The following is a 14,291-nucleotide window of genomic DNA, read 5'->3' as shown; positions in this document are numbered from 1 at the left end:
AAAGGGATTTTGTGGCTTCTGAGTTCTGCTCGACTTTAATTTTATTCTAACCCCATTGTGTTAGGGACTAAGGGTCTCATGATGCCAAAAGTTTCTAAGGGTAACATGTCTTGGGGTTATGCAAAATATCAATGGATTCGAGTATTCAATGCGCTTTCAATATCCGCAGAGTATATTGATCCCTCTTCTCGCCCAATTGTTGCTAGCGTTGCAGTTTAACATCTTGAGAACTTAATGCTGAAGGAATTAGATTGTCGTAATAATAAATATGACAACCACAATAAAGTTTAACCCACGCATTTTAAGTTCGTTGTTGAAGTGGCAAATTAAACCATCTATGTAAGCTTCCAAAGGAGGGAGGAAGGTGTTGCACATTCAATTGTATAACAACCAGCATTTGTTAGCAAACAACATTGCTCATGTGTGCTTGGTCCTCATCAATCAGTGATATTAAGTGGACATCCTGAACAATATATAGGATCAAAGCTAGAAAAATGATTGCAAATCAACAAAGATACCTTGGAGCCCTATTTTGACAAAGTCCATGTTAATATTTGAGAATGATCAATTCATGTATTTGAATACTAAAACCGCAAACAATAAACAACGATTAATCAATCTCATACACAAGTTTTAAGCATGCCTTATTGCTTCTTGGTCCTCTTGGATGACACTTCAAGGCCACAATTGAGGAGAAATAATTAATAAAATGTCCATAGTTCATTTAATTTATTTGACCTTAGAAGTGCTCAATAATCTGATTTTTCAATTAAGTACTTAATTTGTTTATTTAAAATCTATTCATGCTACAATTGGATGACTTAGAGCTTGTTTACAAGGCAAACTCTAATTAATAAGTTATACGATGATTACAACCATTACCATAATTTCAACCAAACAATATTTTATTTTATTTTACAAATATTAAGTAACATTCCAAATACTATTAACATGCTTTCGTGGATCTTTTACAGGTAGTTTATATACTTAATAACACTGAGCTATACTCGCATTATAACTTTCTTTAGGTTTAATTTTATCTTTATGTTCTATGTATGTACTCTATAAATACATATTCAATTACTCACATATAAATGGAAGATTTCAAGCCGCTATAAATCTAATTTTAGATGATATGGACTCGATTTGTTCTTTTCGAACTATTGTTTTCATAGCAATTATGTTCTTTAGCATATTTTAAATAATCGGAAAATTTCACACCTCTTTATACATGGTATTCTAGACTTTTAGTTTGGATTCTATGGTAAAAATACTTGTTTTTTGGTTTCTCTATGATTTAACTAATTAAGAATCAAGGTTGGCCTACTGGTTAGAGTCCCCCATTCTACCGGGGTTTGATTTTCAACCTATTCAATCGGAATTTCTAATTTCTCCCCTCCTTGTATTTGTAAAGAAATTACCCAATTATGATTTGACGTAACTCGAATCCGAATTAGTCGGAGTCCAGTACACACCCAAATAGAGTAGTAATTTAGGTGGACACTAGGTTATTCTTCTTGCACACATACACACACTCTCTCTCCATCACTCACGCTCTCTCTCTCTCTCATTACGGTAGAACAGCAGCTGCCATTGTTGCTCCTGCACCTTCTCCAGGTTAAACCCTAATATTTTCTCTCTCTGTAATATCTTCTTCTACCTTTCTTCCTTTGATCGATTTGTTCTTTAATTCGCTAATATTCGTTTTCTCATTCGTTTAATCGGTTTATGTTATGCTATATTCTATCTTCAAATTGCTCCGATTTCTGTCACCATTTTATAGGTCTGCTGGAATTTTTGATGCTAATTAATTCCTAATTTAGCTGGTGTTTATGCGATTGTGGAATTGTATTGGGGGTTTAAGGTTTAGGGTTCTAATTTTGATGAATTATTATGCGTATGTTTTTGCTTGTCTGGTTATATTAATTTTTTTGTAGCATAGGTGTAAATTTTTTTGATTTATAGGGGTTTTTGTATGATGTTGGGTTCAAATTGTAGATTTCTTCGTTGGTTTCTGTTGTGTTCATGCGCTGGAATTGTAAATTTCTGATATTTTTGGTTCAATTTGGTGTGTTTGCGGTCTAACGGATCAACTCGTAATTGTTTGGACTGGACGGCGAAATTCTGAGTCTCATTCTTTTTGACTGTGTCATTAGAGCAAAATTTTCCATTCACAAATGAGGAAAATGCGAATGTATGGGCACACATTGTGTAGTATTGAAGGTGGAGGAAGACAATTTGACATTTTTAGTTTGGTAGTTGGTGCTCGGTGTTGCTTTCTCATTGTAAAATCACATCACTTTTAGCATGCATGCATGTATCTCAAATTATGCTATTGTTGTCAAATGGTTTCCCTAAGTGCTGTTAATTAGAGAATTGTTGTGTTGTTTTCCATTAAGCATTTGTCTTGCCGAGTGTAACTTGTTTGTAACTTGCTTTCTCATTGTAGAATTACATTACTTTGTAGTTTGTAGCATGCAAGTAAGTATCTCAAGTAATGCTGTAATATTGTTTTCAAACGGTTTCCCCAAGTGTCGTTAGGTAGAAAATCGTTTTTTTTTTTTTTTTTTTTTTCCATTAAGAATTTGTCTTGCTTAGTGTAACATTGAGAGTCCAAGGGACATCTAAGTTGTGTCAATATTCGTACATTTTGCCTTTCTGCTTCATTTGTCAATAGCTTATAATTTTGTGGCTTTTGTTATATTCTCAGTTTGCCTTTTTTTTTTTTTTTTTTTTTTGCTCTATAAAGCTTTCCTATGATTTTTGGGAATGAAACTTCTTGTGTATCAGATACTTAAGAGTATTAAACCTAATATCCAATTGGTGAAAGCTGGCATTATATTTGCCATTTTTTTGTTTTGCTGCGTTGAATATTCTTGTGTATATGCTACAATATTGTTATTGTTTAATTAGTCTAGGAGATTCTTTAATCTGCCAGGTTGCTCAAATTTTCTGTCTTTGGTTTTGTAATTCTTGAGTTTTTATCTCTTTTGCAGTTTTGCAACAGAATATAGGAAAACTGGCTTGACTTTTAGGCACTGAGAGGAAAATATGGCCAAGAAGAAAAACCCATTTGTTTTTTTGGATGTGTCTATTGATGGAGATCCATATGAAAGGATGATTTTTGAGGTATTATTTTGCATGTAAACATAATTGAATGCTGACAGGGGGTGGTGTTATGGCTGTTATCTATTGATGTCTGACTATGTCCCTGTTGTCTATTTACTTCATGTTTCCTTTGATGCTCTTGAGATACATTTTGAGCTTATGGCTTCCCGCAATATTTTTTTCTCTTTATACCTTTTATAAATGTTAATGGTTATTGCTTTGTTTCTACAGCTCTTTATTGATGCAGCTCCAAAGACTGCAGAAAATTTTCGTGCGTTATGTACAGGTAATAATGTGTTTTATTTCCCCCTCATTGTTTCCTTGTTTATGTTGATTCTTAAATTGCAACTTTGGTATTGGTTTTTCCAGAACTATTCTTTTTATATATTCCATGAATGTGAACACAAAATGGTACGACTGCAACCTCTTTTTAGTTTTGTTTTTCATTTTGTTTTTTAAATTCAAAATTTGGTGCATTGTGGCTGGTTGTTTCACTGGTCTTGGATATTTTTTGTACTTATGCATCCATATAAAGCAGTGAGCTTTTCCATTATGCCATTTATTTGATAGTTATTGCTGGAAAATGGGAGGTCATTCAACTAGCGGTTGTTGGTCTGTTCCGTGTTTTTACAACTTAATAAAGCGGTGAGCCTCCCCACTGTTATGCCATTTAATTTCCGAGCTCTTACTAGTGATTGGGAGGTCGGTTGTTATGATAGTAGAATGAGTGCTTTTGTATTATTTTGAATATCTGCATGATTTTCTTTGATAGCGTATCCTCTATGAAGATTGAAATTTGTGATGCATGATTTTCTTTGATAGCGTAACCTCTATGAAGATTGAAATTTGTGATGTTATAAATCCACCTCTCAGGCCTATAATCCGAAGTGAACAAATTTGTATCTACAATTTACTTTCAAGAAATACAGATAATGCATTCTCATTGTTGTTCATGGGTTGACTTTTAGTGGTGATGGTACACTCATTCTCATTTAGTGTTGTTTATTTGGATCTTTTAATTGCTGTTTTATTATATTCTAATTTTTTTGGGTGTTATGTCATTCAATCTTTTTAATATGAAAGAATTTTCTGAATTTCCAGGAGAGAAGGGAGTTGGCCCCAAGTTAAGGAAGCCCTTGCACTACAAAGGGACCTTTTTCCATCGGGTAGTGAAGGGTTCTATGGCTCAGGTATCTTGGGTTTGATCTGTGCTCTTTAGTCTTAATTGTATTCTTATATTTCTCTCTATTATGATTTTCTGCCTGAACATGAGCTAGAAGTGGTCTTCCTGTTTCATTGGTGAGTTATCGTTGTTTATGCTGTAGGATACAGGGCTGATGGTCACACCTGCTTTTCTAATGATGTAGTTTTAAGGTTGTATTTGCTATGTTTTATCCTGCATGATTTAGTAAAGGTTATTTGCTTTGCGCCTGATTATATACTAGAATATTCTTTCTGATGATTAATTGATGTTTTGTTCCTATTCTGTAGGGTGGAGATCTCCTCAGGAAAGAGGGTATGTACTGTTTCCATACTTTATCTTTCTGTATCATGACTTAACTCTGAACTTAAATGCTTTTTTATGACTGACCGAGGCTGAAATATTTTGATAAATGTAGTTCATTTCATGGCAGGATGGGGAATACCTTGAGAAATTTTCATGTGTGCCTTTTGGCTTTATGATTGCAAATTTTCTCTCATATGCATCATAGTAGCTCTGATTGTCCGTACAATACTATTATCTTTCTAGATGCTCTCTTCCACCTAGTTATAATATAAGTTGATCCTTTCCTGTTTCTTATTTTTTTAAAAAAAGGGAATACATAGAGAAACTTCCACGTGTATTATTTTATACTTCTTCCGATTTCTTATAATTTACTCACTTTCCTATTTTGAATGTTTCCTTATAAATTACTCGGCTATATTTTACTAATTTTGGAGTAGGGACCCACAATTTTTTTTATTTTTTATTTTTTTCACAAATAATACCTTTTATGTCACTTTCACTTTTTTTTTTCCTCTCCAAAATTTAAATGCATTTTTGGTCACCGTGAAAAGGTAAGAGTGTAATTGAAATGAAATGGAGAGAGTAGATTGAATACCTATAAATTTTTAGACCTGTTGTGACCCCTGAACGTCATTGCCCCCAGTTTGACAGTAATTTAGGCATGTGGTATTATTGACTGAGTATTACATGAGTTGATAAAAGTTGGGATAAACAAATTCTTGGCTCTTGATTTCTTGTTTGTGAATGAAAGAAATATTTCTTATTTGGCTGTATTTAATGGTATGCCTTTTCTTGTTCTCAGGCTTGACATTCCTTTTTTCATCTGTATATTGCAGGTTCAGCTGGGGAAAGTATATATGGGGACAGATTTCCAGGTAAAATTTTGACACTTACCGTGGCAACAACCTTAGCTTGAAGTGATTTGCTTTGATACCTACACTTTACACCTATCCCTTAAAGATATGCAACATTTGATCTATGTGTTCAATCATTATCATTATTGTAACTTAATGTATCTTCAAATAGATATACAATCAACGATGTTGTGCTTTGAATTCTGAATTTTAATGTTTCTTAATTTGGGACAGCTGAAGTACTTGCTTGTATTCTTTGAGTTTGCTGAACTTGAGGTAGAAATACGTAAACCGTAAGTGGTGGTGTAATATAAATGGGCTAAGATGGAGAATTTTAGCTCACTCAATTAGCAGCTTCACAAGTTTAACCAAATTAATTAGTTATTTAAGTTAGGGTTTGTAATGCAAGATTTGACCTATAAATCAGATGTTCAAATGTGTGAGTAATTCTCCAAACTCATTCTTGCAAGTCATCAAATCATGAAGAATGAAATCATACACTCACCCTTAAATTATTGGGTTATACTTTTAGGTCCGAATGCAGTTATTTAGTTTCCCCTTTACAGATCTATAGTGCAAGCTGTGCAACACCGTGACTTTATGGCTTTCCTTCTAAAGTAATCATATCAAGAAGATTTAAAGCATAAGCTTGTGCACCCTTAAAGTTTTTGGCTATAGGTCCGAATGCAATCATTTAATTTTCCCGTTTGACTTTGTGGCTCTCAATCCTGTTGCAGTGTAAGGTCTGTAACCCACTTGACGACATATGCATATGTATCTTAGTTTGACAAAGTAAATGTTGAGGAATGAATAAAGAACAGTTGTAGTTGATGTATCCCGAGTCTTAACTTGTTGGCTTACTGAGCAGAGTTTGGAGTATGGCTGTGTGTATATGCATGCATTGGACACATGAACGTGTATATATCTATGTACACCATTTTTATCTTATATGGGCTTTTAAGTACCAGAACTTTTCCAGTGTAATTGCTCCATTATTTATTTATTTTTTATTAAGTTTTGAATACATCTTCTGCATTATTTCAGATGAGTCACCAAAGCTAAAGCATGATGAAGCTGGTCTCTTATCAATGTCCGTTGCTGACAGAGATGTCCGTGGTTCTATATTTAGTCTTTTGTTCAAGGCTAATCACAATCTAGACAGGTTAGTTTACACCTTCACATGTAAGATAATGTATGATGGAATGTTGATGTTTGGGACTTGTGATTTGACAAGGGAGCACATTTTTCTGGTTCTGTTATCCTTAATCCTTATATAGATAGATGTCTATGATCCGTGGAAATTGCCTAAAGATTGCATGCCTTAATGCGCCCTTTTGTTCTGGCAGAAAGAATATAGTGTTTGGGAAGCTTGTACATGGTCATGAAGTTTTGAAAAAAATTGAGGATGCAGGTGATGAAGATGGCAGTCCAGCTGTCACAGTAAAAGTTTGCAACTCTGGTGAATTGAGTGAGAGCGGTAAGCACTACTTGATTTCTATCATGTATATGTGGCGTGAAAAGTTTGGTGAATTTTTGTGTCTTAATATTCCAATTTGGATATCTCGAGCTGACTTATTGGTTGCGATTATTATTTTGTCCTTCTGTTATCTTCTTGATTTACTCCATGCCGAATTCTATCCTGTGACATGCAGAAAAGAAGAAACTTGGTAAGAAGTTGGGAAAGGAGGCTGGTTCGGATGCTTATAGTCATGAAACACGGCGAAAGGGGAAGAATAAGAAATCCTTGCGAGATAGAAGAAAGAAAAGAAGAAAATACTATACATCCGAATCAGATGGTTCTTCTGATAGTGATTTGGACAGTACGGAATCTGATACTGATTCTGAAACTGATGCATCCTCATCAGATGTTAGTTCCTCTAGTGATGACAGACGAAAGAAGAGGAAGAAATCTTCTAAGCGTGATAAATATAAACGTGGAAAGCGTAGAGATAGACGACGTGATAAAAAGCGCAAAAGGCATGACAAGCGTTCAAAACGCAAGTCAAGAAGGTGATAAATGATTTATTCTAGATGGTTAAAATCTATCTCTTGTTGCTAATAGAAACTAAGGTCAATGTTGCGTGAGGTCATACCGTCACATCCTACATCCTCTTTTGATTTACTTGAATATTTTGCTAGATACTAATTAGATAAATTTCTGGTGAGAATACCTGTGTTCAGTGTATGCACTCTTGAATAATTTTCCTTGCAGGGAACATTGAAAATTCCTTTTTTATAATTATAGTTGTGCGAAGATGTGATTTATTTGTGGCTATTGTTTGTTGCTTTTTATTTTTTTTTTGTTTTTTGTGCCACATGTTTTCCATGATTCAAGTGACTACCTGGCACCCCAACCTTGGAGTTATTTTAAGTAGGGTGCACTTATTGTGAAAAAAATTCTGTTGACTTGATTTGAGATGTGTGATCTTTATTCAAAAAAACATACTTGAATGTATTGACAAATATGCTTCTGATATAGTTTTTAAGTCTTGTTGACTCTCTCTACTGTTGTGTTGAAGGGCGTCTGATAGTCTAAGTGACACTGACAGTGAGAGCACCGAGGAAAGCTCTGAGGATGAGGGTAATGCAAAGGACTTTAATCAGAAACACAAGGATGATATACAGAAAAATGGTATCATAATTTTCTCTTAGGATATAATTCAGTATTTCTGAATCTTAATTTGTTACTTTCTTTACTCACTCTTACTTTAAGTCAAGCTATAATTGTTCCTATTGATCTCTCTGCTTGTGTTTAACTTAAATTAAGATTCCATCTTGTATGATTTTTAGTTCAATTTACATTTTTGGATATGGTTTATTTTATAGAAAGTGCTGGCTGTTGATTGGTTGTTACATTCCGCAAGTTTGTACTGTGTGACTGTGTGCTCTTTTATACTTGTAACTTCCATCATCAACAATTGTTATATTTAGGCTTCATTATTTTTTCTTGTCAAGTCTACTTTGTTGTGTCTGACACTGGTATTTCCATATTTGCAGCTGAGGACCATCTTCCTGTGGTTGAGAATGCTGCCACAGTCAATAATCACAAAAGAAGTGAAGAATCTGATAAGTTTGATGAACTTAGATCAAAAACAGAAAATGGAGAGCAGCGAAGCAATGGCTATGATAGAGATGCAAGATCTGGCAGAAATGAAGATAGACAGCCTGATGTGGTGGAGGACCACCCAGGAAAATCTAGGTCTACAATCAATTCTTCTTACATCTCTAGTCTTTATGCTTACCGATTCTTGCTGGTATTTTATTAAAAGTTGATGAGCAGGAGCCGGAGTGCAAGTCCTAAAAAGGCTATGAGTAAAAGTATGAGTATCAGCCCCAGGAGTATGAGCAGGAGCCGGAGTGTGAGCAGAAGTCCAAGTGTTAGCAAGAGTCCCCCTCCAGCTGTACAGAAAAGTCGTAGTGTTAGCCGAAGTCCAGTGAGGAGTACCAGCAGGAGTCCAGCTAGGAGCCTTAGTAGAAGCCCGGCTAGAAGCCTCAGCAAAACCCCAGCTAGAAGTTTGAGCAGAAGCCCGCCACGAATCCGTCCTCGACGAAATGCCAACGTAAGCCCTGTCATGTCCCCACCTCGAAGAAGTCCCAGTGGGAGCTACCGAGGTGGCTCATCCCAGAAATCAATTGGCAGAAGCCCAGGACGAGTCGGCAGGAGAAACAGTCCAAGCCCTGTTCGTTCTCGTAGAAGTGTGAGTCCTGTAAGATCTTCTCATAGAAGCTTAAGTAGAAGCTCAGGCCGAGCTCCATCAAGAAGAGTTGCTAGCCGTAGCCCTGTTAGGTCTCCGAGGCGGAGTTATCGTCGTAGCTACTCAAGAAGTCCTGGCCGACGAAGCCCACCTATTCGCCATAGGAGTATGTCAAGAAGTGCTTCCCCTGATGGATCACCAAAACGTATTAGAAGAGGTAGAGGTTTCAGTGACAGATTCTCTTATGCTCGAAAATACAGGACCCCGTCTCCTGATCGTTATCGGTTTGGTGGCCGTGACAGGTAATGCTTCCTATACCTATATAAATTACTGAGGCCTTTGCATAACTGTAATTCGAAAGTGTTAATTATTCCATACGTCTTTACATTATAGGTATCCCAGTTACAGAAGATATTCTGACCGTTCTCCAAGGCGTTTCCGGAGCCCTAGGAGATCACCCATAAGGTATGTAGTGATTATTACTGTTACCTTGAAATATTAACCAACTTGAAGTGGAAATTTTCTAATATGATGCTCTGAAGTTAAAGTTCTTAGTGCTGGTTAGCCTCCATTGGTTAGATTGAGTATTATGATCATGAATGCTTGGGTTTACATAAATCTTTTAGTACTCTGAAGAAAACCTCTAAACGTTTTTGGTAAACTTGCATGGTTGGGCTTATGCAGCTATGTATCAGTGCAACCTGCCAATGTGGATTTGTCAAATGTCAGATTGAAGTCATCTTTGTTTTGTGCTGTCTAGCTGGATTATGTATAGTAAGGGATCTTAACAAAATCAAACTAGCATCATAATAATGCCTGCTCTAATTAAAATAAGTTCATATCTGATGTGTAAAAAGAACTTGGCAAGGAGCTACCTATCCATTCCTGAATCCTGATTGCCTGATCTGGCACTTGATTAGTTGATTCAACCCAAAAAGTAGCTACCTAAAGAGGAACAACACCGACTCAAACTTAGCCAGACCCATGGGAAATGTTCCCAAAGTAGTCTAACCTGATTTTGACTTGACCTAAAGTAGAAAGGATCGTATAATCTAACAAGAATGCCTTGAATCCAAGCTGAATTAAATACTAATCATTTATTTTAACTTGAATAATCAAGTACCTTCACAAGTAAAAATTAAGGTATACAAAATGTACAAAAACTTAAGGTTTAAGTAATACTCCCTCTTTTTTCTTTCTCTCCATATTTGATGTTTTAGGATATATCATACGAAGTAATTGTTAAGGAGAATAGGTATTGTCAGTTTTCCTATGTTATTTACTAGTTACTACCACCTTCTCTAAAGTTCTTATGGTTTAGTATCTTGCCAACTATTCACAATTTGTGGAAATCTTAAAATTATTTCCAATGTATATGAAATGTCATGTGTGATCTTGTTTTATTTGTGTCAATGAGTGCTTTAAGAATATTAGTATTTTTGTATTTTATTAATTTGTTATCTTAAGTGGTCAAAGATGTGCATTGGAAAACATACATATAGCCACAAAGCCTACAATCCCTCTTTTAGAGACAGAGGGAGTACATTAATTGTGACTTGTTCCATTTCAAATATCTTGCTTGTTTCTCATTCGGTGGAATGTTATATCTCTTATGAAATTTTTGGGGAGTGGGGACTCTAGCATTAGATAGTTATTAAGCTATATTCTAATTTAGTAGTCCTTAAGCGTCATATATGAGCAATAAAATCAAATTTGTGGGGATTGGGACTATAGTTCGAAGTATTGAATAGAATATATAATTTTATTCTTGTTTAGTAGTCCTAACTCCTAAATCATCATATATGAGCAAGAAATTCAATGTCCGGAACATCTAAGAAGAAAGAAGAGTGTATAATATATTTACTATCTCCGTTTCAAATTATTTGCAACGATTAGAAATTTTCTACTCATACTTTATGTCAAATCGTTGCAAGAAATGGAGGTAGTATTTATTTATTTATTTTTTTAAATTTTTTTTATCACAGCTAAAGAATGATTATATAAACAATTGATCAAACTTACATCTTTATGAATACAACAAAAGCTGATGTAAGTACACAAGTTCGAAGCATCTTAGCACTACCATTAACACCAATACACCATTACTATTAAGTCCATTATAACTAGGATACAAACCATAATTAAGCATTAAAATAAAACTATAACCGAAAGGCTTAACCCAAAGTGACATTCAACATAGGAGAAATAAAATTCAAGCAGACGAGCCAGCACCCAACTTCTTTTCATACAGTTTCTTGACACACTAAGGAACTTCAAAGTAATTCTTGTTACCAACAGCCATTTTGTTTCCCACTTCCGCAAATACATGAGCTTATGATAAATATTAAATCATGGATATATACTCCCACATATGGGAAATATATTACTTATAACAATTGAAAATGATAAACTACAAAGTACTGTTTTCATTATACAGTTACTGTAGCTCTTGTAACCTAGAAAAACTAGGGAAAAAAAAAAGGATCACTCCTTTGGCTACTTTATTTGCGGAGTGCAGAATTAGTTCTCTTGTTGTAGAGGTATTGGAGGGTAAAACTGACAAAGAAATGTTCTTTGATAATAATTATAATTGTGACATGATTTTGGCCCTAATGAAAAAGACAAACATCTTCAGTGTGCATGTTTTGTGTTAAACATACTCTGGGTTCTCTCTGAAAGTAACAAAGAGATAGGATAAAACAATGAAGTTAGTAGGATGTGATAAATGCTTTTATTGTCTTTTTATATCTGTTTTTTGAGGGGGGTGGTAAAAAATTTGTAGCTGGAAATCTCCTTTCTAAACCTCATGCACCATAGACCCATCCCATAGTGACCAATTAAGCTCTGTTTATGTTTAGTGTGAAAAACTGTACTCACCCTTTTTTGTGGATCCATTGCTTGCAATGTAAGGTGTTCGTAAGAGTGAAAGTCTTTTGTTGATGGTTAAATATGTTAAGAGCTGTTTCATTCACAAATCTCGTGATACAAGTAGTGACTACCCACTTAGTCATTTCAGTAACCAAGTTCTTTTAATCATGATATGTGATGATTCTGAATGTTGCATTATGTTGGCCTGGTTGCTGGCCTTTAGGCACTTTCTTAACATTAGGATAGGGTTTTACGTTTTAAGCTGTTTTCTGCACACACCCTAGGAAGGGATACCCCGTGGGCAGTGTTATAGTTTGGGTAGTAACCTTCTGCATTTGAAATTTTATCTTTCTCAATTTCCGATTCTTGACGTCATGGTTGTATGCGTTTGTCATAGATATAGAAGAAGAAGAAGCAGGACAAGAAGTCCAAGTGTGTCACGCAGTCCACCTTACCGTCGTCGTTATACCCGAAGCCCCATTCGAAGTCGCTCTCCAAGTGACCCTCCCAGATACCGTGCATCTCCTCGTGCTGAGAAGCGGTTGTCATCTAGTCGAAGTCGAAGCAGGAGTGCATCAGTTTCAGGGTCCTCTAAGGGCTCCCCACCTCCAAAACGAGCTAGCAAGGATAGGTCTCAGTCCAGGTCATCATCTGGCAGTCCACCAGGGAAAAAGGGCCTGGTCTCTTATGGAGATGGCTCTGCTGAGGCCAGCCCTAGGTAAAAAAGTAGCTTTTCAGATTCTGTGCATTCCTGCACTATGATAGTTGTCCGGTGGAGGGTGTGGCCAATTTCACATTGTTTTGGTTACTCTTCAGTTGAGTATATTTGAGGCAAATTTATCTATCGACTTTGTGATTAGTAGTGCTTGTTTGTTGAGTTTATGTCGAATAATTAGATTTTACCGGATTTTGGTCTTAGTTACGATATTAGATTCTGTTAGACGGTGTCCTGTCTTGGTGAAGTATAATCATGTGAAACAATGTATGAAGTTAAGTGCTTTGACTCACATTGAATCCCGTACCATTTCATTTTATTTAGCCACTCGTACATTGGATGTTACAATTGGTCTTTTTCTATATGAATTATGCTTCCAATGAGATTATTGTTATTTTTTTTTTTTTTTAAATAATTGATAGGGTGTAATACGGAGTATAGTATTATAGGTTAGTGTGAATGTGTGATTGACAAACTATGAAATCCTTTTTCTTCTTGTAACAAAAAAAAAATGGTAATTATTATTTTGTAATGCATTCCCGGTGAGAGGGAGGATTATCACGATATTTAATAAATTTATAAGTAAATATCTTTCAGCAGAATAGTACTTTGGCATCATACACACTTAATATGTACTACTTCGTATCTCTAAATTCGTAATAATACAAGAAGAGAATTTTTGAAGGCGTACAAATTGTGCATTTGTGCCATGTACATTAAAAAGGCTCAAATAACACTACACATTATTTAACATTTCTAGTATCCATTATCGATTCCCGAAGGGTCATTACTGTACGTCTGTACAAGTCTTCATAAAGGGAGACATAAAATAATAAAATAGAGATGAGGAGATGGTGGGTCTATGGTGGTGGTGTAAATGAAAATCGATCTCGTGGTGTAGATGAGAATCGATCTCGTGTTTAGAGAGTTTCGAACAAGAGTTGAAAATATGTTTTAGCACCATATAATGGTTTATGTTATTCCGAATCTCATTAGCTATAGAACAATTGCTTCCATATTGATTTCATGATTTGAAGTCTACATGTAAAAGGAAAATAAATATGTAATCTTATTACTTATGAAGATTAACTAAACAAGACCCCGAGTAATAATAATATGATATTTAAATGAATATCAATATTCGAGCAAATTTTTCATACCTTAACCTCAAAAAAATGAATACAGCCATTTTAATGGAACAATTTGAGTATTCAAAAACATAATCGACCTCTATATACGGTAGTCAAGCATGGACACACCATATTCCATTTCTTAGTTTGATTAATATTATTAATATATGACTTTTACACCTCCCATGACCTCCCCACTAAACTACTAATTAAAATCAAAGTTAAGCAAATTAAGGATTAACAATTATATTGCATGAGACCAGAACAAGAACAACCCACCATCCACTGAAAATTAAAGTAAATCCCTCGAAATTAGCTTCACAAAACATGTTAGATTCTTGTCTTTTCGAATATAAGCAAAAACATGCAATCCTCTTAAACACGTTTTCTCTTAAGAATCTGTCCATTCATAAA

The 14,291-nt window shown here is 35.1% G+C and overlaps 1 protein-coding gene across 3 annotated transcripts; it reads left to right on the top strand.

The window, feature by feature from the left end:
- Positions 1-1,520: 1,520 nt before the first annotated feature.
- Positions 1,521-13,115, top strand: LOC145593727 (uncharacterized). 3 transcript variants are annotated; one of them, XM_081650054.1, is made up of 14 exons: positions 1,521-1,617; positions 2,997-3,129; positions 3,340-3,394; positions 4,210-4,298; positions 4,600-4,624; positions 5,452-5,490; positions 6,514-6,631; positions 6,816-6,946; positions 7,122-7,479; positions 7,989-8,101; positions 8,467-8,668; positions 8,750-9,466; positions 9,558-9,629; positions 12,430-13,115. In XM_081650054.1, the coding sequence occupies exons 2-14, from the start codon at positions 3,052-3,054 to the stop codon at positions 12,752-12,754; spliced, it is 2,322 nt and encodes a 773-aa protein (XP_081506180.1). In that variant the 5' UTR covers positions 1,521-1,617; positions 2,997-3,051; the 3' UTR covers positions 12,755-13,115. The 3 variants fall into 3 exon arrangements, with proteins under 3 accessions (XP_081506180.1, XP_081506181.1, XP_081506182.1); XM_081650055.1 differs by lacking the exons at positions 1,521-1,617; positions 2,997-3,129; positions 3,340-3,394 and adding an exon at positions 3,726-3,753; XM_081650056.1 differs by lacking the exons at positions 1,521-1,617; positions 2,997-3,129; positions 3,340-3,394; positions 4,210-4,298 and adding an exon at positions 4,466-4,482.
- Positions 13,116-14,291: the final 1,176 nt, after the last annotated feature.

Source organism: Chenopodium album, chromosome 19 (assembly GCF_948465745.1).
Source record: "Chenopodium album chromosome 19, dcCheAlbu1.1, whole genome shotgun sequence".
In the NCBI taxonomy this organism is placed as follows: Eukaryota; Viridiplantae; Streptophyta; class Magnoliopsida; order Caryophyllales; family Amaranthaceae; genus Chenopodium; species Chenopodium album.
This window is presented reverse-complemented; position numbering and strand designations above follow the sequence as displayed.